The 25,091-nt window shown below is 38.8% G+C and overlaps 2 protein-coding genes across 2 annotated transcripts in view; both read left to right on the forward strand.

Moving 5' to 3' along the window:
- FBXL13 (F-box and leucine rich repeat protein 13) overlaps positions 1-25,091 on the forward strand; it is a 248,616-nt gene that overhangs the window by 66,332 nt on the left and 157,193 nt on the right. The window lies entirely within an intron of this gene.
- Positions 12,728-14,209, forward strand: LOC131829283 (dnaJ homolog subfamily A member 1). The gene has a single exon (XM_059170909.1). The coding sequence runs from the start codon at positions 12,847-12,849 to the stop codon at positions 14,038-14,040; it is 1,194 nt and encodes a 397-aa protein (XP_059026892.1). The 5' UTR covers positions 12,728-12,846; the 3' UTR covers positions 14,041-14,209.

Here is a 25,091-nt window from a genome sequence, read left to right on the forward strand (position 1 = left end):
TGTTTGCATCATGGAGTCCTTTGGCAAAGCAATAGGGAATGGCGAATGCACTGTTCTCAGACACTTAACCCCATGGGGTCTGATTCCCACTGTGTTCCTGGCTACCATCAGTCTTGTAGCTAAAAGTCTTCCAAGTGTGACCCAGTTAGTACAGCACCTAGTACAAGTATTACCTCCCTTAAAGTGGACATTCCTGTTGCCCATCTTTGCTCCCACTTTTTCGCTGAAGCTGTGTGGCTAGGCTTACCATGGACCTTCAACAGCTAATGAAAATTTTATGACTTTATTGGCCTGTGATCTGATGTGGATGACGACTGTCTTTAGCATGAAATCTATCTCTTAAACTCAGGCTCAGTGACCATACTCCCTCTTCGCTTTCTGTCCACCTCTCTAATCATCCCATCTAAGATTCCTTTAGGGTAATAGGTTTCTATTCAGTTCTTATATGATGGTGTTTGTAAGGGCTACATCATTGCTTCTCTGTTTTTCTCACTCCATCCTCAATTTCCGTATGATGTCAAAGACATGGTTTAAGTTATATGTTGTCTACTCATATAGACAACATATATGGTGGTGGTGGGGGGGCGGTGATTGGGATTGAATTTCACAATTGAGATTGATTTTACTGGCTGCCAGATGAATAGGAACCTGTAGTAAATTGACCTGATGTAGGAGAATAAAGAAATACAACATTTAAAATCTGTATATCTCCAGCTAGATTTCTCCTCTGAGACCCATGCATTATCAGCAATGTCTGCTAAGTTGTCAGCTACAATGTCAACTACACTTGAATGTTCATTCCACAGTGTCTACTACCTAGTATGCCCAACTTTAAGAACCCACCTTCCCACTGCCTTTACAAGATTTCTCTCCAACCTTTCATATTCCTGATCTTGTTCTGGGAAATAGCACTGTCTTTTGTCACCCAAATTATATGTGGGGGTCATCTTAGACTTCTTTTATTTTTATTCTCTATATCCAATTAATGATTAGCAAATGATAGCAACTCAGGATGCATTTCCACATGAAGGTAATGTAAAATGGAATTCACATTATTTCAAATTTTGCCGTGTAATGAGGCTTATATCTTAATTGCACTCTGTTAAATCTGCAGAATTCAGATTTGTGTAAAATGCAACCACACTACACTGAGACTGGGTAGGATTTGTCTTACAAGTTATCTCATGCAGTTTTCTGCAGAGCTTGGTGAAGTAGGTATTATTTTCCTTTTTTGCAAATGAAAGAAATGATACATGGAGAAGCGGGTTAAATCATAGTGGTGTGGTTGAGTTCAGTCTGACTGAACAAGCCTTTTCAATTTTGTAGAGAGTGTAAATTATATTCCCTAATACATGGATTAAATTAAATGTTGTATTTCTTTATTCTCCTACATCAGGTCAATTTACTACAGGTTCCTATTCATCTGGCAGCCAGTAAAATCAATCTCAATTGTGAAATTCAATCCCAATCACCGCCCCCCCACCACCACCACCATCCCCCAGGCCCTGCTCCTTGGTTGTATAGGAATCTTAGAGGTCTCTCACAGCCCATGTACCCAAGAAGTACACTAGACTTGAGCCTACGCTAGCCTCCACGCTTGTGCTTCCTGCCAAAATGAACTCAGTTCCTTGAAGGAAGGAGGCTCCATGATTTCTGAGCCAAGTCTAGGCACCGGGATATTTACCATCGTGCTCAGTGCAGGCTTCTTAGTGATCAGTTGCCATGGCTTTCCAGGGGCTCCCATCTGAGGGCCCATCACATCTTAATAGGGTCTGCATGGGAATGTAGCACCTGTGTCTGCCATGAGCCCCAATTCTTTCTCTAAGTCTCAGGAACCCCTCCACTCACCGGCAATGCTTTTCGCTGATTAACCCGATTCCTCTCTCTAAGGCTAGGAGTTTTGTGGGGCTTGTTTGGTTTCTGATGGTTGGCAAATTCTGCTCTTGGCTCTCCCACGTAAATGACACGAAAGGATGTAAATACTAGGCATACAGCTTGCCTTCCCATTTCCTTTGGACTCCTATAGTAGATAGAACAAAACAAAAATGAATGCTTCAGTAGATTCTCCTCCAAGTGCTATGGCATGCTTAATGTATGTTATCATGTCAGTCCTCACAATTTTATAATGAGGAGACAGATACTTGGGTTCACAAGAATTCAGTAGTGCAATGAGGAATTGAGATAGGATTTGCTTGAATCTAAAGCTTATTTTTTTCCACTCGTACATAATGCCCATCCTTGAACTTGTGTTGACCCAAAATGCTGAGGTTTTCTTTATCTGAGCTGCTGGCCACTGTTCTACCTTATGTCACTGCTGTTCTCAAGCTAAACACAGCAGTTCCTATTATTCCTGTTCAATTTCATCTTGTTGATTTTGGTTCTAATTCCAAAAGTCAGGGAGTGGGCTATGTCATCCAGCCTTGTGGAATTCACTGATGTGATAAACATGATGCTTCCAGCTTTATCCTTGTTGAAAAAAATGTTGACCACAAACCCCATCTACACCCCTTTCTGGGCCTCATTCTGCTGCTCTGAGCTGTGACATGCCTCTCTGGGGTGGCTTTTTATCAGTTATATATTCACATTTTCCCCCTTCCCACAAGACTTCATATTATATGGAAGGTGGGGATGGTATGTGTGTGGGTGGAAAACTCAATCAAGAGCCAGCGTGGTGTGAGTTCTGGGTGAAGTGAGAGGCAAACTGTTCTGTAGCTGCTTGGCTTATAAGAAAGAGTCTTCAGAGAATTTGGCCAAATGGCTGCAGTCGGGCCAGGTGGTGAGTGTGGAAGGATTCCAGCCTGGTGAGATTCCTGTAGGGGAGTAGAGCACAGTGATGAGGGTATAGGAGTTGTCAGCATGTGCTGACATTGGTGACAGTGGCAGGAGGCAGTGGCAGGTGGTCAGTGGTCAGGCATGCTCTGAGGGCTGTATGCCGGGCTGAGGGAGAGGGGAGACCAGTGCAAGCCATGTAGAACCCCAGTTCAGGTGAGAGTTGTCAGAGTTAGCAAATAAAAATACAGGGTGTGGGACGCCTGGGTGGCTCAGTAGATTAAATGTCCAACTCTTGATTTTGGCTTGAGCGGTGATCTCAGAATTGTCAGGTTGAGTCCCACATCGGGCTCCATGCTGGGAGTGGAGCCTGCTTGGGATTCTCCCTCTTCCTCTGCCCCTTTTCCCCGCACCCACCCTTGTTCACGCACAAACACATATTTTCTCTCTTTCTCAAAAACAAAACAAAACAAAACAAAAAAACACAAATGTTCAGTTAAATTTGAATTTCAGATAGTTTCCTTCCTTTCCTTTTCTTTTTTAAAGATTTATTTATTTATTTGAGAGAGCAAGAGCACAGATCTTTCTTAGTTTATGATAGGGTTATGTCTCAATAAACCCACTATAAGTCAAAAATATCATTAAGTCAAAAATGCATTTAATACACCTAATCTATAGAACTTTACAGCTTAACCTAGCCTACCTTTAACATGCTTGGAACACTTACATTAGCCTACAGTTGATCAAAATCATCGAAAACAAAGCCTGTTTTATAATCATGTTATAAGTGTCTCATGCAATGTATTGAATACTGTAATGAAAGTGAAAAACAGAATGGCTGTATAGTTACGGAATGATTGTAAGTGTATTGGTTGTTTAGTCCGATGATTATATGGCTGACTAGAGCTGTGGCTTGCTGCCAGGATCATATCACACACAGCCTGGGAAAAAAATCCAAATTCAAAATTTGAAGCACAGTTTCTACTGACTGCATATAGCTTTGGACCATTGTGAAGTTGAAAAATCTTAAGTTGAACCATCACGAGAGGTTGGGGATTATCTATCTATCTATCCATCCATCTATCTATTATCTATCTATCTAATCTATCCATCATTGGTTGATAGATGCCTCCTATTGGTTCAGTTTCTCTGGTCTAACACAGGGACAAAGGGAGCAGAGAACCAGAAATGGAGAGTCAGGGAAAAAACAGGATGGATAAGTGACATCCTGGAAGCTGGGAGAATCTTCATAAAACAAACAAACAAACAAAAAAAAAAACCCCAAAACCCAAACAAACAAAAAGCACAGTGAGGCCATAGTAAGTTATCAACAACACTGTCTTTCTAGGCATAAAAGATGGTCCTAAAGAAAATTTCTTGACTTCAGTTTCTAAAAGGGTAATATTTGTTTCATTGATTTAGTGGATATGGGCTTGTTATAAATTTCTCTCTTCAGATGCTTAAGTGTTTCATAATGTTTTACTTTGTTTTGATAAGAATTTCCCAAACTTATTTGGCCGTGCAATCATTTTTTCCCCTACAAAATATGTTTTAATAGTTTAAGGAACACTTATAGAAATATTGGTTAGTATGTCCCTGGGAACCAATGCTTGCATGCTGGGCTATAATCACCATGGCCCAAACCTATATGGAACTTATTATAACCAAAATAGTATTCTGACTTTTAATGGCACTTGAGAAATATAGTAGGATTGGTTTTAGGATATTTTCTTCTAGAGATCATATATCTTTTTTGAGGATAAGTTTAAATTAGGGAGAAATAGAAGAAAAACACAGAATGAAAAACCTAGACATTGATTATTATTTTTCCCTTAAGAGTTTCTATACATGAAAAGAAAAAGAGTTTCTATACATGAGAAGAATATCTATTTTATTTTTTATTTTTAAAGAATTTTTAAAAATATCTGCCATTTTGTGCATCAGAAATATTGCATTAAAAACTAAAATAACTTTGATAAAATGTCCTACTTTGGGTAAGCAGAATGAGATAATTGCTAAGAATAGTCCAGGTGTTGTATTAATATTTAAAATTATTAAAGATTAAGTTTAAATAAAACATACAATTTAGTCATGGAAGCAGATTGTTTAATTGTTAAGTGCTTTACTCTTGGGAGTTCTATTTCTAATGCAATGTGGTTAAATTTTCCTCTAAGTATTTAGAAGTGAAAGTGTTGTTATATTTTTTGACATTAGATGTGCAAAATGGAATTGTTAGTTTAAACAAGGAACAAAAAATTTGACCTTGTTGTACTGGTCAAAGTTTCATTTTTATTTTGGGTGAGGAAAATGACTTCATTAGACAACTGAGGTTTACTTTTGAACAAATTCTGTCCTCAAGTACATGGGTGTTTGGTGAATTTTATCATGAATATCTCTTAGGAAAATTTGTCAGCAAAAATGAAGAAACTCATTATTACATACTGTCAAGTAGTTTATTATTGGAAAATGTCCAATAATTATGAGCTTTTGGCAAAATGTTCAAAACAGAGTTTATACGATGAAGATTGAATTTTATGGTAAAAGGTATTTCATAAATAAAGAAACTCAATCTATCCTCAACAGGATGGCAGTCAGGCAGGAACAATCCACTATTCTAGAATGGTGTAAGGTTTCTGTGGAACTTGTGTGGGGAGATGAATCCTGTGACCCAGAGTATGAATCCCAGCTCTGGATAACTCTGTGTTATGGACTGTATGTCTGTAACCCCACCAAAGTAATATGTTGAAGCATTAACTTTCAGTGAGATGGTATTAAGAGGTGGGGCCTTGGGGGAGGTAATTAGGTGTAGAAGAAGTCATGAATGTTGGGAATTAGTAGAATTGGTGCCCTTAGAAGAGGAAGAAACCCCAGAGCTTCCTACCTCAGCCATGTGAGGACACAGCAAGAAGGCAGCTGTCGGCATGGAAGAGAACCCTTACCGAGAACCAAATCTATCAGAATCTTGGTCTCGGACTTCCCTATCTTCAGAACTATGACAAACAAATGTCTGTTGTTGAAGCCATGGAGTATTTTGTTATAGCAGTTTAAGCTGACTGAAACACTGTGTAACCTACAGCATGTAACTTAATCTCTTTGGTTTTCCTGATTGGTATAGTGGGGATAGAGTCGACAATAGGCCTATTGTCCTATTGTCAATAGGACATGACCAGACCAAGTCTAAACCAATACTAAACACTCCCATTGGTAGACAGTCAATGGTGGAATGGACCCAAGAGGTTTACCCTGACATTTAAAAACACTTATGTTCAGGGGTGCCTGGGTGGCTCAGTATGTTAAGCCTCTGCCTTCGGCTCAGGTCATGAGCTGGGGTCCTGGGATGGAGCCCCACATTAAGCCCTGCATCGGGTTCTCTGCTCATTGGGGAGTCTGCTTCTCTCTCTCCCTCTGCCTCTTCTCCCACCTGTGGCTTGTGCTCTCTCTCTCTCTCATGAGTAAATAAAACCTTTAAAAGAAAAAAACTTACGTTCAAACTGCCTACAGTGACCCACATCACTAGTAAATGTTTAAATACAATCATATTCTAACAGAACTTTACTTTCAATATTTGGAAGTCGTGAAAACTGACCCTTTTGAGGCAAATGCACTGTTGACAAAAAAGATATCTTGGGAATTTTAATTTTTTGTCCCTAAATTTGGCTCCCATTTGTTGTGCTGAAATGGGTGTTCCAGAACATAGGTAGCCCTGGACAAGAGTGACAAGAAGTGAGTAGGTTTAAGACTTTGGCTTGCTCCAAGGATTCTTGCAGATGTCACAGAGCTACAGATCAAGACCCTGGAGAGCTGCCAAGCAGGGCATGCTGGGGATGGGGTGAATGGGTGGGTGGAGAACAAGGTTGGCAAATTATGGCCTGAGGGACAAATCTAGCCACTGCCTGTTTATGTGTTGATTTTGAAGAAAGAATCTTTTTTCTTTTTTTTTTTTTAAATTTCAAATGTAAAGTGCTGAAGAAAAAAAAAACAACAACAAAGATCATTCACCTTTTGATGAACAGTTGCTCAAAGAGTTTAGGACATTGCCTCTTGGTCCACAAAGTCCAAAATATTTACTATCTGGTCCTTTTCAGGAAGAGTCTGCTGACTCCTGTTCTAGGGGGTCACTATAGGTTAGTTACTACAGGTTTGTGGGTAACACCCAGGAAGTCAAAGAATTGGTGAGAGTATTCTGGAGCAAAGGTGTTTGCTTCCTACTTTGATGATCTACTGGGCAGTGACTGGCAGGAGTTTTGCTACTTAACAGTCAATCCCTCCCCCTCTTCCTTGCAAACGGAACCATGATTTTGTTCAAGAACCTACTCTCTATGAGCTTCAAGGGAAGTTTTCCCACTCAGCCTCACCTATTTATCTAGTTGATACATTGAACACCATGATTTCCCACCAATACCCCAATTCCAATCTAACACTACAAAATTCACAAAAGTTCTCTTTCTTTCCATACTTGTAACTATGTGTCCTAGGGAAGCCGGGTTCCCATTTTCCTAATATTTTTACTTATTTGATCTATCTTTCCCCTCCCTGTATGTACTAATCTCCCATTGCTGTGGCCTCCTTTCCTGTGCAAATAACCCCCTAAAACTTTTGATTCTGACATTCCACACAAGCTAGTCCCTAATCCCATGAGTAGACAAACTACTACTACTACTACTACTACTACTACTACTACTACTACTACTTCTCCTTCTCCTTCTCCTTCTCCTTCTTCTTCTTCTTCTTCTTCTTCTTTTTTAATTCCAGATTTATTTATTTATTTGAGAGAGAGCAGGAGGGGCAGAGGAGGAGGGAGAGAGAGTCTGAAGCAGACTCCACACTGAGCACAGAGGTCAACATGGGGCTTGGTATCAGGACCCTGAGATCATGACCTGAGCTGAAACCCAGAGCTGATGCTCAGTGGACTGAACCACCCAGGTGCTCCATAGATGAGCTTCTTACACTAAACTCTACCTCCAACCACCTGTTTTATGTCCTCTAGGGTCACCATCTGTGACTAGACCACTTTCCTGTGCACTTGGGCTCTAGATCTTGTGCCAACTCAGTTTTCTCACACTCTGGGGACTCCCACATTCTAAACCATGGCCCTTCCCCACCCTGGCCCAAACCCCTCTTCCCTGCCTCACTTGGATTCCTGCCTCCTCCAATGAAGTGTGGACATCAGCCCTGGGGAGCCCTGCTAAGTGGACATTCTCCTTACTTTGCGTGGGCTCTGACACCCTCCTGTAGGAGAGGCTACTACCTACATTCCATGTAGATGCATACTTTATTAGTCCTACATAATGATTTTAGAAAGAGGAAGGAATCTATGTTCTCCCACCCCTCCATCACTCTCCTTTGTTCCTGGAGAGAAGAACAGGCCTGCCTGAAGACTGTGATATAGGCTTTGGCACATTATGCATGGTAGACCAAAGTTGGACTTTTAATTTTTATTATATTTTATTTTCCACCAAGAGAAAGGATCTTTTCCATTTCTCCAACTTTAAGATATGGTCCCTTGGTTATGCAACTCACTGACAGAGTCCTTGCAGAATGACCTGGCTAGTATGTGTGTCCAGCCTTTTGTAAATTAAGTGCTATCCAGTTGCTAAGGAGGCATTGCTATTATTTGACATTGTCACATAATTCCGTGATGCATAAACTGTGTTTAATTTAGAAGATTTACACTGTAACTTTTTTCCCTCCAGTGCCAATAGCGTCTGGATTTTTGTTTGGTTTCCACTGTTCTTACAGCAAGTCTCCCACATGAAATGCATTATGATCCAGGCACTCTAACAAATAAGCAGGGTGTGTTGGTATTGCTGGGGAATAGACTTAGTTCTCACGAAGTTCTTTTCTTGAGAGCTGGCTTATGTTGGTGGCCAAGAATTACAAAATGTTAGCATTTTTGTGCTGGAAGGAAGGAAGTTCATCTCTTCCACCAGGTTTCTCCCCACTCAAGTCTGTGTCCACTGTTCTGTCACAGTCTGTGAACAGGCACCCTTCTGAGTCAGTCCACTCCATTTTAGCTCTTTCTTATTCCTCCTCCCTGCTCTTGTGTGCAATATATGTACTGACACCCCAATACCAATCCAACACCACAGGGGCTTGCAGAATAGATTTAGTTCTCATCATGAACACTGTGAAGTCTTTTCCTTTGGAACCTGCTTGTTTCAGAGAGCAGAGAATGACAAAATCTTAAAATCATGGAGTCTTCTTGCTATTAGGGACCAGCCTAGAGGCCTTTCCTTACCTAAAGCTGAAATCTGGCAGCTGTTGGTTCCTCCCAGGGATGCGAGTTCTAGCATTTGAAGTCACAATGAAGACACCTGCTGCACTCTTGGGGCTTCAGTTTGTTGTCAACATTGCACAGTAACCTCATCCCAGGAGCCATAAGTACACACTGTGCCGTTCATCACCACATGAGTTAGGAGGAATGAGGAATAGTGAGACGATAAAAAGTCTCAGACTCTAGGAAGACTCTTGCAGTTGCCTCGATATTGCTTAACTGGGATCATAAGCCAGCAGGACCTGTTTCAAGGGGCAGAAGCAGGCTTCCTTGTCCTCGTGAATTCTTTTTGTTTTTGTCTCTATTGGAGATGAAAGGTTCTTCTTTCCTCTTTTATCCTCTTTACTACACCCCTCCATTTCCCTTGTGATGTGGACTTCCATTCCCCATGGTCATTTCATTATTTGCTCATGGACCACTAGATGTTCTTTCTTCTCCTAAAGATCCAATACTCCCTGGCACAGAATGAAAAATGGATACGTGTTGAATAGGGTGATTGAGTGGCCTCATATTTCATAATTATACACAGTTTCAGTGACATAAAGTTTTCTTAAAACTTCCCCCCCTTTTTTTCTGTGCCACACATTAACAGTTTTTTGGTTAAAATGTCTTGCACAGAAATACCACATAGTAATTATGTATGGGATTGAATTAAGAATCCACATTCATTTGCCCTGATATTTTCCCCAGGTTTCCATGTTGGCAACAGTCTGTGTTCCCTGTGGAGTTATGTTCTAGTTTTTCTAAGTGCAAATACATATGAAGGTTTTTAAATTCTCAATATATATTATATAGCAATGGCATGACTCCCTAAGAGAACATATATGTTCATGGTAATTGCACGTAAATTCTTTGCAAAGATTATTCCACACTGAGATGTGGAGCACCTGCCTTATAAATATTTTCTGGGCAAAGTTCTATGGAATTAGTGAGGTATGACTGTCATAGAGTAGGTGCTTAACAATGAGTATTAAATGCACTAGTGGATAAATTAATAACTCCCTACATATTGGAAAAGGCCTAGGTGGTCTCTCCAATAGCTCCCTTCTTCTCTACCCATGTAAACAAGTATCTCGGTTAGCCTTTCAGACAAAAGTGTCTCCACTTATGCAAGAATTTGCATCTGGCTGATAGGTACAATCCAATTACGTATGGACTTTCTTTTGGTTATAAATAATATACTGTTAAAATTCATAGTTGAAAATAAATTCATCACATGACAGGGAAAAAATAAAGCTTTTAAATGTGGCATTAAAGATTACACAATAGCCATACAGTTAGGAGTCTAGTTTTGACTCTCTGGCCACAAATCATAAAAGTAACCCAAAATTTTCAGTGTTGAATAGGCCCTAAGAGACTGTCTCATCAAAGACCTTCATTTTGTGGTTGAGGAAGCAGACGCGGAAGAGCTAGATAATGGTATTGGGTTGAGTACTATCCCCTCAAATTCATGTCCAACCAGAACCTCAGAATGTAATCTTATTTGGAAACAGATGTAATTAGCTATGGTGAGGTCACACTTGATTAGGGTGTGTCCTAAATTGAATGACTGATAGCTTCATAAGAGAAAGGAGAGGGACAATCAGATCCACAGATCCACATACAAGAGAAGGCCATGTGATGACAGAGGCAAAGACTCTGTCAAGCCAAGGAATGCCAAGGAATGCTGGCAACCACCCAAAGCTCAGAATGGGCAAGGAAGTATCCTCCCCTGAGCCTTCAAAGTGAGCCTGGCTCAGCTGATGCTCATTTCAGACTTCTGGCCTCTAGAACTGTGACAGGATACATTTCTGATATTTTAAGCTACCCAGTTTGTCCTAATTTGTTACAGCAGCCTTAGGAAACTAAGACAGTAACCTTCCAAGGAGTAGTGCTGACTCAGGAATAAAGGCCCAGTCCCCCCTAAGCAGCTGTATTCTTGTGTCCCTGCCTGTATGTGAGCACCTGCCAGAGGTGCTCCCCTTATTGGCTTTACATCTTTATCAGTTCTACACAGTTTGCTACCCAGAGGGCCTTCCTTCCTGCCCTCCTTCTCTTTTAAGTTGTTCTTAAACAACTCTTACACAGGTCATCTATTCTTCTATCTCTTATACTCTCAGAAGTGTGGCCCTCTTCTTCTAGTGCTGTTCTGTGCTGCTACTTTTCCTTCCTAGGTTGCTTTTACCTTTGGGCATAGGCCCTGTCATAATGCTTTTACTGTATTAAAATATACAAGTAGGGGTGCCTGATGGTTCAGTTGGTTAAGCGTATAGACAAAAGGTGAAGTTTTTACTTTCTTGATATAGTCCTCTGATACACAAAAGTTTTAAATATTTTTAAAAGATTTTACTTATTTATTTGCCAGAGAGAGAGAGAGAGAGAGAGCGAGCGCACAAGCAAGGGGAACTGCAGGCAGAGGGAGAAACAGGTTCCCTGCTGAGTAAGGAGCCCGATGAGGGGTTTGATCCCAGGACCCTGGGATCATGACCTGAGCAGAAGGCAAACACTTAACTGACTGAGCCACCCAGGTGTCCTGAAAGTTTTAAATTTTGATGAAGTATGATTCATTTTTTCCTTCATTAATTGTGCTTTTGGAGTCATATCTAAGAAAACTTGTAAAACTCAAGGTTATAAAGGTTTACCCCTGTTTTCCTCACGAGTTTTACAGTTCTTAGCTTTTATATTGGGTTGTTGATCTAGTTTCAGTTAATTTACGTACCCCATAATGGCATGAGGTAAATTCATTGTTTTTGCTTTTGGATATCCAACTGTTCATTGTTTTGTATTTGGATATCCAACTGTTTAGCATCATTTGTTGAAAAGACTGTCCTTCGACATGGATGGAACTAGAGGGTATTATGCTTTGCGAAATAAGTCAAAGACAACTATTATAACTATTGTAACCCTGATAATGAGGAAGTGGAGATGCAACGTGGGGGGTGTGGGGGATAGGAAAAGAATAAATGAAACAAGATGGGCTCGGGAGGGAGACAAACCATAAGTGACTCTTAATGTCACAAAACAAACTGAGGGTCGCTGGGGGGGGGGGAGGGTATGTGCTATGGTGAGTGCTGTGAAGTCTGTAAACCTGGCGATTCACAGACATGTACCCCCGGGGCTAGAAATACATTATATGTTTATTAAAAAGTTAAAAAAATTTTTGAAACAGCTTCAGGAGAATAGGTGTTATTTCTTCTTTGAAAGTTTGGTAGAATCCCCCAGGGCATCTGTCAGGTCCTGGGCTCTTGTTTTTTGGGAGGCTTTTGATCACTGCTTCAATCTCATTACTAGATATCAGTCTATTCAGGTTGTCGATTTCTTCCTGGTTCAATTTTGGGAGATTATAGTTTTCCAGGAATGCATCCATTTCATCTAGGTTGCTAAGCTTTTTGGCATATAACTATTGACAATAACTTCTGATGATTGTTTCTACTTCCTTGGTGTTAGTTGTGATCTCTCCCTTTTCATTCATAATTTTATTAATTTGGGCTTTCTCCCTTTTCTTTTGGATTAGTGTGGCCAATGGTTTATTGATCTTATTGATTCTTTCAAAAAACCAGCTTCTAGTTTCATTGATACGTTCTACTGTATCTCTGGTTTCTACCTCATTGATCGCAGCTCTAATCTTGATTATTTCCCTGCTAAGATTCTCAACAAGAGCCTAGCAAACAGGATCCAACAGCACATTAAAAAGATTATCCACCGGGAACTTTCCAGAACGCTCGGTGAGACGCGGAGGAGCGGCGGCTACCCGAGCTGCGCCCAGCAACGCGCTCCTTCCCGCTCCCCCACATCGGCCTCGGCCCTCTCACCGGCTGTAGAAAATGGTGAAAGAAACCACTTATTATGATGTTTTGGGGGTCAAACCCAATGCCACCCAAGAAGAACTGAAAAAGGCCTACAGGAAACTGGCTTTGAAGTACCACCCTGATAAGAATCCAAATGAAGGAGAGAAGTTTAAACAGATTTCTCAAGCTTATGAAGTACTCTCTGATGCAAAGAAAAGGGAATTATATGACAAAGGAGGTGAACAGGCAATTAAAGAAGGTGGAGCTGGTGGTGGTTTTGGCTCCCCTATGGACATCTTTGATATGTTTTTTGGAGGAGGAGGAAGAATGCAGAGAGAAAGGAGAGGTAAAAATGTTGTGCATCAGCTCTCAGTAACCTTAGAAGATTTATATAACGGTGCAACAAGAAAACTAGCTCTGCAAAAGAATGTGATTTGCGATAAATGTGAAGGCCGAGGTGGTAAGAAAGGAGCAGTTGAGTGTTGTCCCAATTGCCGAGGTACTGGAATGCAAATAAGAATTCATCAGATAGGACCTGGAATGGTTCAGCAAATTCAGTCTGTGTGCATGGAGTGCCAGGGCCATGGGGAACGGATCAGTCCTAAAGATAGATGTAAAAGCTGCAATGGAAGGAAGATAGTTCGAGAGAAGAAGATTCTAGAAGTTCATATTGACAAAGGCATGAAAGATGGCCAGAAGATAACATTCCATGGTGAGGGAGACCAAGAACCAGGACTGGAACCAGGAGATATTATCATTGTTTTAGATCAGAAGGATCATGCTGTTTTTACTCGGCGAGGAGAAGACCTTTTCATGTGTATGGACATACAGCTGGTTGAAGCACTGTGCGGTTTTCAAAAGCCAATATCTACTCTTGACAACCGAACCATTGTCATCACCTCTCATCCAGGTCAAATTGTCAAGCATGGAGATATCAAGTGTGTGCTAAATGAAGGCATGCCAATTTATCGTAGGCCATATGAAAAGGGTCGCCTCATCATCGAATTTAAGGTAAATTTTCCTGAGAATGGCTTTCTGTCTCCTGATAAACTCTCTTTGCTGGAAAAACTCCTCCCTGAGAGGAAGGAAGTTGAAGAGACTGATGAAATGGACCAGGTAGAACTGGTGGACTTTGATCCAAATCAGGAAAGACGGCGCCACTACAATGGGGAAGCATATGAGGATGATGAACATCATCCCAGGGGTGGTGTTCAGTGTCAGACCTCTTAATGGGGCCAGTGAATAACACTGCTGGCATCTTATGTGCAGTAGTGAATGAGTGAAGGACTATAATCATAGCTCACTACTTGCTATTGTTTTTGTTTTAATATTCAACTATAGTAGTGTTTTAAAAGTTAAATGAAGAATAAACTCAAATATAAAAAAAAAAAAAAAAAAAAAAAAAGATTATCCACCATGACCAGGTGGGATTCATCCCTGGGCTACAAGGATGGTTCAACATTTGCAAATCAATCAATGTGATAGAACAAATTAATATGAGAAGAGAGAAGAGCCACATGGTCCTCTCAATTGATGCAGAAAAAGCATTTGACAAAATCCAGCATCCGTTCCTGATTAAAACGCTTCAAAGTACAGGGATAGAGGGAACATTCCTGAACTTCATAAAATCTATCTATGAAAGACCCACAGCAAATATCATCCTCAATGGGAAAAAGCTTACAGCCTTCCCGTTGAGATCAGGAACAAGACAAGGATGCCCACTTTCACCACTCTTGTTCTACATAGTATTAGAAGTCCTAGCAACAGCAATCAGACAACAAAGAGAAATAAAAGGTATCCAAATTGGCAGTGAAGAAGTCAAACTCTCTCTCTTCACAGATGACATGATTCTTTATATGGAAAACCCAAAAGACTCTAACCCCAAACTACTAGAACTCATACAGCAATTCAGCAACATGGCAGGATACAAAGTCAATGTACAGAAATCAGTGGCTTTCTTGTACACTAACAATGAAAATACAGAGAGGGAAATTAGAGAATCAATTCCATTTACTATAGCACCAAGAACCATAAGATACCTGAGAATAAACCTAACCAAAGAGGTAAAGGCTCTGTACTCAAGGAACTACAGAACACTCATGAAAGAAATTGAAGAAGACACAAAAAAGATGGAAGACCATTCATTCCATGCTCTTGGATTGGAAGAATAAACATTGTTAAAATGTCTATACTGCCTAGAGCAATCTATACTTTTAATGCCATTCCGATCAAAATTCCACCAGTATTCTTCAAAGAGCTGGAGCAAATAATCCAAAAATTTGTATGGAATCAGAAGAGACCCCGAATCGCTAAGGAAATGTTGAAAAACAAAAATAAAACTGGGGGCATCACGTTACCTGATTTCAAGCTTTATTACAAATCTGTGATCACCAAGACAGAATGGTACTGGCATAAAAACAGACACATAGACCAGTGGAACAGAGTAGAGAGCCCAGATATGGACCCTCAACTCTATGGTCAATTAATCTTCGACAAAACAGGAAAAAATATACAGTGGGAAAAAGACAGTCTCTTCAATAAATGGTGCTGGGAAAACTGGACAGCTATATGTAGAAGAATGAAACTCGACCATTCCCTTACACTGTACACAAAGATAAACTCAAAATGGATAAAAGACCTCTACATGAGACAGGAATCCATCAGAATCCTAGAGGAGAACATAGGCAGTAATCTCTTCGATATCAGCCACAGTAACTTCTTTTAAGATCTGTCTCCAAAGGCAAAGGAAACAAAAGCGAAAACAAACTTTTGGGACTTCATCAAAATCAAAAGCTTCTGCACAGCAAAGGAAACAGTCAACAAAACAAAGAGGCAACCCACGGAATGGGAGAAGATATTTGCAAATGACAGTACAGACAAAAGGTTGATATCCAGGATCTATAATGAACTCCTCAAACTCAACACACACAAAACAGACAATCATATCAAAAAATGGGCAGAAGATATGAACAGACACTTCCCCAATGAAGACATACAAATGGCTATCAGACACATGAAAAAATGTTCATCATCACTAGCCATCAGGGAGATTCAAATTAAAACCACATTGAGATATCACCTTACACCAGATAGGAAAACAAGACAGGAAACAACATGTGTTGGAGGGGATGTGGAGAAAGGGAACCCTCTTACACTGTTGGTGGGAATGCAAGTTGATGCAGCCTCTTTGGAGAACAGTGTGGAGATTCCTCAAGAAATTAAAAATAGAACTTCCCTATGACCCTGCAATTGCACTCCTGGGTATTTACCCCAAAGATACAGATGTAGTGAAAAGAAGGGCCATCTGTACCCCAATGTTTATAGCAGCAATGGCCACGGTCGCCAAACTGTGGAAAGAACCAAGATGTCCTTCAACAGACGAATGGATAAAGAAGATGTGGTCCATATACACTATGGAGTATTATGCCTCCATCAGAAAGGATGAATACCCAACTTTTGTAGCAACATGGATGGGACTGGAAGAGATTATGCTGAGCGAAATAAGTCAAGCAGAGAGAGTCAATTATCATACGATTTCACTTATTTGTGGAGCATAACAAAATAGCATGGAGGACATGGGGAGTTAGAGAGGAGAAGGGAGTTGGGGGAAATTGGAAGGGGAGGTGAACCATGAGAGACTATGGACTCTGAAAAACAATCTGAGGGGATTGAAGTGGCGGGGGGTGGGAGGTTGGGGTACCAGGTGGTGGGTATTATAGAGGGCATGGATCTCATGGAGCACTGGGTGTGGTGAAAAAATAATGAATACTGTTATGCTGAAAATAAATAAAAAATAAATTTTAAAAAAGTTCAAAAATTAAAAAAAAAAAAAAAGAAAGAAAAGAAAAGACTGTCTTTGCCCCAGTGAATGGCCTTAGCATCCTTGTCAAAAGTCAATTGACTATAGCTATATAGGTTTATTTCTGGACCCTCAATCGAGCTACATTTGTCTTTGTGTCTAGCCTTATTCCAGCACCATGCTATTTTTGGTTACTAAAGCTTTGTAGTAAGTTTTAAATTTTGTAATCTGGATCTTCCAACTTTATTCTTTTTGAAAACTGTTTAGCTATTTGGGGTCCCTTGCAATTCCACACGCATTTGAAAATTGGCTTTTCTACTTCTGAAAAAAGAACTACTGGAATTTTCATAAGGTTGCATTGAATCTATAGCTCACTTTAGGTAGTACTGACATCTTAATATTTTTTCTTATTAGCATTACATTATCCTTGAATATTTGGTACGATACTCTTGTAAAAACTCTCTGGGCCTATATGTTTGGTAGTTATTTGTTCATGGGCAGACCTCAAATTCTGACTTGGTTCCATTTATTGTTATTTGTATTTTGTTTTCCAGTTTATGAATATGGGATGTCTTTCCATTTATTTAGGTCTTCTTTAATTTCTTTTAGTAATGCTTTATAGTTTTCAGTGTACCAGTCTTTTATCTCCTTAGTTAAACTCATTCCTGGGTGTTTTATTCAAAAGTGAGGTTATTAAAATAAAATATCTTAGGCATGCAAAGAAATAAAATATAATGAACACTTGTGTAATCACCACACAGCTTAAAAAATAAAGTTTAACAAATACTATTAAAGCCTCTCTGCATTGTCTTCTCTGGCTCAGAAGTAGCTGCTCTCCTAAATTCAGGTTTTCTGATTTCCTTACATAGTGTGGTAGGCAGAATAATAGCCCCGCAAAGATATCCATGTCCTAATCCTCAGAACCTGTGAGCATATTTCCTAAAATGGCAAAAGAGTCTTTGTGGATGTGGTTAAGTTAAAGACTTGAGATGATTAAGTTTATTCTTGAATATCTGGGTGGGTTCAGTATAATCACACAGGTCCTTGTAAGTGAAAGAGGAAGGCAGGACCTTTTGTAAATATATCTCTTCAAGGGCTAGATAAGCCTCAGAGTCTCCAACTTTCATGACCTAGAGATGTCTTCAAGGGCCTGCCTGGGACTCGTATCTCCTCTATATGTAAATTACTGGGGATCCTCCTGGCACCTTGGGAGCTTGACTTAGAGGACTAGGCCAAACTATAACCATTGGACTTTCTTGTAGAAATGAGAGAAGTGTTATTACCTTTTGGAACAGTGAAATTAACTAGGCAAATGGACAAATGGTTATAGATCTAATCCACATAGTATGTGGAAAGAAAAATGTAGAGGAAGTGAAAGCAAAACATTATCTTTATAGCGTATAGATTTCTATGCCTCCAGAGGCTAGAGCTTTCTATAAAAGCACTGAGAAAGCGAGGGAAGATTTATTTCCTCACATTGATTTATCAACAATTGAGATCTTTGATATAATTTTTCATTGTGACTATGGATCCATCAGTTTTTCTTTGTATCTTTGTGCCTATGTTATTGGACGCTTACACATCACTAGAGATTCATAACAATTCTAAATTTTTATGAATCTCTAGTGAATTGTTTTCTTTATTTATAATGTAGTGACCCTCTTTATCAGGTAAGCTTTAAAAGTCCTCCTGAAATAGATCCAACTAGAGGATATAACAATTATAAATATCTATGCATGCTACATGGAAGAACCCAAATACATAAAGTAAATATTAACAGACATTAACGAGGAAATTGATTGTAACACAATAGCTGTAGGGGACTCTAACATCCCACTTACATCAATGGATAGATCATCCAGAGATAAAATCAATAAGAAACAGTGTCTTTGAATGACACATTAGACTAGATGGACTTAAAAGATACATGCAAAACAGTCCATCAAAAACAACAGAATACACATTGTTTTCAAGGGCACATAGAACACTCACCAGGATAGATCACATGCTAGGCCACAAAATAAATCTCAGTAAATCTTGTCAATAAATGACAAGATTGAAATCATGTCATGCATCTTTTCTAACAAAGCAGTATGAAACTAGAAATCATTTACTAGAAAAAAATTGGAAAATATATAAACACAGAGCTGGTAAACCACATGCTACTAAACAATCAATGGTTCATGAAAGAAATCAAAGAGGAAATAAAAAATACATGGAAACAAATGAAAATGAAAACACAGTGGCCCCAAATCTTTGGGATGTGGCAAAGCAGTTCTATGAGGGAAATTTATACGTATATACAAGAAAAATCTCAAGTAAACAATCCAACCCTATACCTAAAGGAACTAGAAAAAGAAGAACAAACAAAGCTCAAAGTTAGTGGAAGTAAAGAACTAATAAATGTCAGATCACAAATATAAAATAGAGACTAAAAAAATTAGAAAAGATGACTGAAACCGAGAGCTCATCCTTTGAAAAGATAATAAAACTGAAGAACTGTTTTTGCCAGACACATCAAAGAAAAAAGAAAGGACTGAAATAAATAAAATCAGAAATGAAAGAGGAAAAGTAAATAGCTGGCACCATAGAAATACAAAGGTTTGGGACGCCTGGGTGGCTCATTGGTTGGGCAGCTGCCTTCAGCTCAGGTCATGATCCCAGCACCCTGGGATCGAGTCCCACATCAGGCTCCTTGCTCAGCAGGGAGCCTGCTTCTCCCTCTGCCTCTGCCTGCCTCTCTGTCTGCCTGTGCTCACTCGCTCTCTCTCCCTCTATCTCTGACAAGTAAATAAATAAAATCTTTAAAAAAAAAAAAAAAGAAATACAAAGGTTTAAGAGACTACTTTCCAGGGGCACCTGGGTGGCTCCGTGGGTTAAAGCCTCTGCCTTCGGCTCAGGTGATGTTCCCAGGGTACTGGGATTGAGCCCCACATCGGGCTGTCTGCTCCGTGGGGAGTCTGCTTCCTCCTCTCTCTGCCTACTTGTGATCTGTCAAATAAATAAATAAAAATCTTTATTAAAAAAATTGTATTCCAATAAATTAGACAACCTAGAAAAAATGGATAAATTTATAGAAATATATAATCTTCCAAAATTGAATCAGGAAAAAATAGAAAACCTGAACAGACCAATTACTGGTAACAAAATTGAATCAGTAATTAAAAAACTCCCAACAAACAAAAGTCCAGGACCAGATGGCTTCACAAGTTAATTCTACCAAACATTTAAAGAAGAGTTAATATCTATTATCAAACTATTCCAAAAATAGAAGGGGAAGGAAAGCTTCTAAATACATTCCACAAGGCATAATAATAATAATAATACCACATTACACTGGTACCGAAGCCAGAGGGGGAAAACAACAACAACAGAAGAAAACTATAGGCCAATATCCCTGATGAATATAGATCCCCCCAAACTTAGTAATATATTAGCAAACCAAATTCAACAATACATTAAAAGGATATTCAACATGATCAAATAGGATTTATTCTGGGGATGCAAGGATGGTTTAACATTTGCAGATCAGTTAATGTGTACACCACATCAGCAAAAACTAAGGATAAAAATCACATGACCATCTTAATGGATGCAGAAAAAGCAAGTGACAAAATTCAACATGCATCATGATAAAAACTCAACCAAGTGTGTTTAGAGGGAACATACCTCAGCATAACAAAGGCCATATAACAAACTCAGAACAACATCACACTCAGTGGTGAAAAACGAAGAGCTTTCCCTCTACAATTAGGAATAAGACAAGGATGTCCACTATCACCACTTTTATACAACATAGTGCTGGAAATCTTAGTTGTAGCAATCAGATAAGAAAGAGAAATTAAAGGCATCCAAATTAGTAAGGAAAAATTTCAACTACCACTATTTGCAGATGACATAATACTATACATGAAAAACCTTGAAGAATCCACCAAAAAGCTACTAGCAGTAATAAATGAATAAGTTGCAGGATATAAAATTAATATACAGAAATCTGTTACATTTTATTTATTTATTTATTTATTTATTTATTTATTTATTTATTTTGAGAGAGAGGGAGAGTGTGTGTGTGCAAGCAGAGGGGAGAAGGAGAGAATCTCAAGCACACTCCATGCTGAGCCTGGACTTTGATGCAGAGCTTGATCCCACAACCCCAAAATCATGACCGGAATTGAAATCAAGAATTGAATGCTCAACTGGCTGGGCCCCCCAGGTGCCCCAGAAATCTGTTGCATTTTTATATACAGATAACAAAGTAGCACAAAGAAAAATTATAAACTGCATTTATAATCGCACCAAAAAAGACTCTGATGGCTAGGAATAAACTTAACCTACGAGGTGAAAGATCTGTATTCCAAAAACTCTAAAACATTGATGAAAGAAATTGAAAATGACACAAACAAATGGAAAGACATACTGTGCTCATGGATTGGAAGAATTAATATTGTTAAAGAGTCCACACCACAGCTTCAGTGCAATCTCTATCAAAATATCAATAGTATTTTTCACAAAACTAAAACAAATAATCCTAAAATTTGTATGGACTACCAAAAACCCCAAAGAGCCAAGGCAATCTTGAGAAAGAAGAACAAAGCTGGAAGTATTACAATCCCAGATTTCAAGATATATTACAAAACTATAATAATCAGGGGCGCCTGGGTGTCTCAGTGGGTTAAAGCCTCTGCCTTCGGCTCAGGTCATGATCTGGGGTTCGGCTCTCTGCTCAGCGGGGAGCCTGCTTCCCGCCCCCCTGCCTGCCTCTCTGCCTACTTGTGATCCCTGTCAAATAAATAAATAGATAGATAAATAAATAAATCTTTAAAAAACAAAACCCTACAATAATCAAAAGAGTGTGGTACTGGCACTAAAACAAACATATAGATAACTAGAACATAATAGGCCAGAAATAAACCCATACTTATATGGTCAATCTACAACAAAGGAAGCAAGAATATACAGTAGGGAGAAAAGAGTCTCTTCAGTAAGTGGTGCTGGGAAGACTGGACAGCTGCATGCAACAGAATGAAACTGGATTACTTTCTTACACCAAACACAAAAATAAATTCAAAATGGATTAAAGACCTAGATGTGAGACCTGAAATCATAAAATTCCGAGAAGAAAACAAAGGCAGTCGTCTCTTGGACATCAGTCTAAGCAACATATTTATGGATATGTCTCCTCGCAAAGGAAACAGAAGCAAAAATAAACCACTGGGACTACTCTAAAATAAAAACCTTTTGTACCACAAAGGAAATCTTCAATAAAGTGACAAGGCAATTTACTGAATGGGAGAAGATATTTGCAAATAATATATCCAATAAGGGGTTACTATCCAAGATATATAAAGAACTTATACAACTCAACACCAAAAAACCAAGTAATCCAATTTAAAAATGGGCAAAGGATCTGAAGAGACATTTTTTCAAAGAACACATACAGATGGCCAACATGAGATGCTCAACATCACTAATCACCAGGGAAATACAAACCAAAACCACAATGAGGTATCACCTCATACCAGTCAGAATGGGTAAAATAAAAAGGCAGGAAATAACAACTATTTGTAAGGATGTGGTGAAAAGGAACCCACTGTGGGCAGGAAGTCAATTTGCTGCAGTCATTGTGGAAGACAGTATCAAGGTTCCTCAAAAAATTAAAAATAGAAATATCAAATGATCCAGTAATTTTACTACTTGGTATTTACCAGCAAAATTGGAATTACTAATTCAATGAGATGCCTGGGTGGCTCAGTTGGGTAAGCATCTGCCTTTGGCTGAAGTCATGATCCCACAGCCTTGGGATTGAGTCCTGCCGCAGGCTCTTTGCTCAGTGGGGAGCCTTTCTCCCTCTGCCTGCCACTCACCCTGCTTGTGCTCTCTCCTTCTCTCTCTCTGACAAATAAATAAATAAAACCTTTAAAAAAATTAAATAAAAAACCCCCACTAATTCAAAAAGGTAAATGAATTCCTATGTTTCTTGTAGCATTATTTACAATAGCCCAGATGGAAGCAACCTAAGTGTCCATCGACAGTTGAAAGGATAAAGAAAGATGCGATATATATAAACAATGAAATATTACTCAGCCATAAAAAAAGAATATTTTGGGGCACCCGGGTGGCTCAGTTGATTAAGCGGCTGCCTTCTGCTCTGGTCATGATTCCAGGGTCCTGGGATCGAGCCCCGCATCAGGCTCTCACCAGAGAGCCTGCTTCTCTCTCTCCCCCTCTCCCTGTCACTCTGCTTACTTGTGCTCTCTCTCTAGCTGTCAAATAAACAAATAAAATATATAAAAAAAAAAGAATATTTTGTCATGTGGGACAACATGGATTGACCTAGAAGGTATTATGCTAAGTGAAAGAATCCAGAGAAAACAAATACTATATAACTTCACCTAAATGTAGAATCTAAGCAACAAAACAAACAAAAAAAGCAGAAATTACTCATTAATACAAAAAAATGATGGTTGATGGAGGGGAGGGCATGGGGGCATGGGCAAAATGGGTGAAGGTACTGGCTTCCAGTTATGGAATGAATAAGTCAAGGGAGTAAAATGCACAGCATAGGGAACTCAGTCCAGGATATTGTAATAGTGTGTGTGTGATGACAGACAGTAGCTACAGCTGTGAGCACAGCATCATGTATAGAGCTGACAAATCGCTGTATTGTCCACCTGAGACTAACGGAACATTGTGTGTCAACTATATATTTCAATTAAAAAATAAATTAATTAAAAAAATAGACCTGAATTCCTGCTCCTTAACATCAGTCTATGTGTCATAGTGAGGGGTTCTTATAGTCTTTCATTCTTAATTTTCTCTTCATTACAACGGGAGTATTACCCAGAGTGAAAAAAATCCAGCTAAAATATGGTACTGAACAAGATGAACACAAATGAAAGGAAAGTTGATAGGTTCTAATAATAACAGAGGGAAAAACAGTAAAGCAAAAACATTTGGGGTAATCTTTGTTTCCTAAGCAGTGAATTTTGTTAAACTTATTGTTACTAGATATACTGGGATAAATACTTCTCTTATAATTCCACACTATTTATCCTGTTTTTATATGCTTTCTTTTCTCCTTTCCTAACTTTATCTATTGGATTTAAAAATCTGCTTTATTCCTGTATTTATGCTTTAGAGAATACACATTCTATTTCTACTATTTCTGTGGTTTCTCTTAAATATTTTTAACATGTGAAGTTACTTGAATAAAGCGAATTATTACCTATGCTTTCTTCCTCATAATTACTACAACTTAGAACACTTGAAGTGATTATTCTCTAGTCAGAATATTAGTAGTATCTAGTGTTTTTATTCCACCTCGTTTTTTGTACATCACATTAGTCATGTTTTTTAAGGTTAATGGCTTTACCCCTATATACTTAATTAGTTTCTTTGTCCATCATTCTATTGCCATCTCACTCTTCTCTTCTGATTCCAATGTCCTGTAGAAGTTCTTTTGTGAAGGGTCTATTCCAGATAAACTCTCTCAGTCTTAGTCTCAAAATGCCTTTACTTAATGCTCGTCCTTCAGTTGTAATTTACTTCATGAAATGTCGGAGACTGGTAAGTACTTTCTGCTGATGTCCGCTTTCTCACCGTCTCTGTCTCTGGATGAATTTAATGTGTTCCCTTGCTTTCGGCCTTTTGCCACTTTACTACAATGCCATAGGACCTTTTGAGTTTCCTTTTTGGGATTTCTTTTGCTTCTTGAATAGGAGAACTTTTTCTTCTCATTAGTTCTAGAACATGCTCATCTGTTGTATTTTTAAATTTGCCTATATTCCATTCTCGGCTCTTTCCTTCTAGAAATTCTATGAAGATGTATATAAAATGTTGGATGCTTTCATGCTATGTAATGTGCCTCTTAATCCCCTTTATATTTTTCATCTCTTTATCTTTCTGTGCCTTATTCTCTGTAATGTCTTCTGATACATAATCCAGGTTGCCAGTTCTCTTGTCAGCTGTGTTTCATCTGCTATGTAACTCATCTACTGAGTTTTTAATTTCAGTCATTCTGTTTTTAATTCCCATGAATTTTACTTGGTTCCTTTATCAATCTGCCCAGTCCTATTTCGACAACAGCTTTTTCAAAAACCTATTTTTCTTTTTAAGTCTTATATCATCTTAATGTTTTCATAATCACAATCTGACAATTTGATTTAAGAAGATATTTATTGTTTGTCTGTTTGACTCCTGGATTTTTTTCCCCTCATATGTTTTGTAATTTTTATTGAAAACGCATTTTTTGGAAGTGGAATTAATATATAAGAATCCTATAAGATGTGGTTTGAAGATGTGCCTCTTTAGAGAGGTGGTTATTTATTTCTGCCAAATGTCTGAGTTACCACTGAGTTGGAAGCTCTTTGCATGTTAATGTATTAAATCCAATTACAAAGGTAATAAATTCACAATGGACCCCACAAATAATTTAAATTCAAATTCCAGTCCACATGATACCTGGTCTTTGGTTATAAATTTT

The sequence above is a fragment of the Mustela lutreola genome, chromosome 4 (genome assembly GCF_030435805.1).
Source record: "Mustela lutreola isolate mMusLut2 chromosome 4, mMusLut2.pri, whole genome shotgun sequence".
NCBI lineage: Eukaryota > Metazoa > Chordata > Mammalia > Carnivora > Mustelidae > Mustela > Mustela lutreola.

Coding starts and splice junctions, on each gene's coding strand:
- LOC131829283 (XM_059170909.1), top strand. CDS start 12,847: ATGGTGAAAGAAACCACTTATTATGATGTTTTGGGGGTCAAACCCAAT.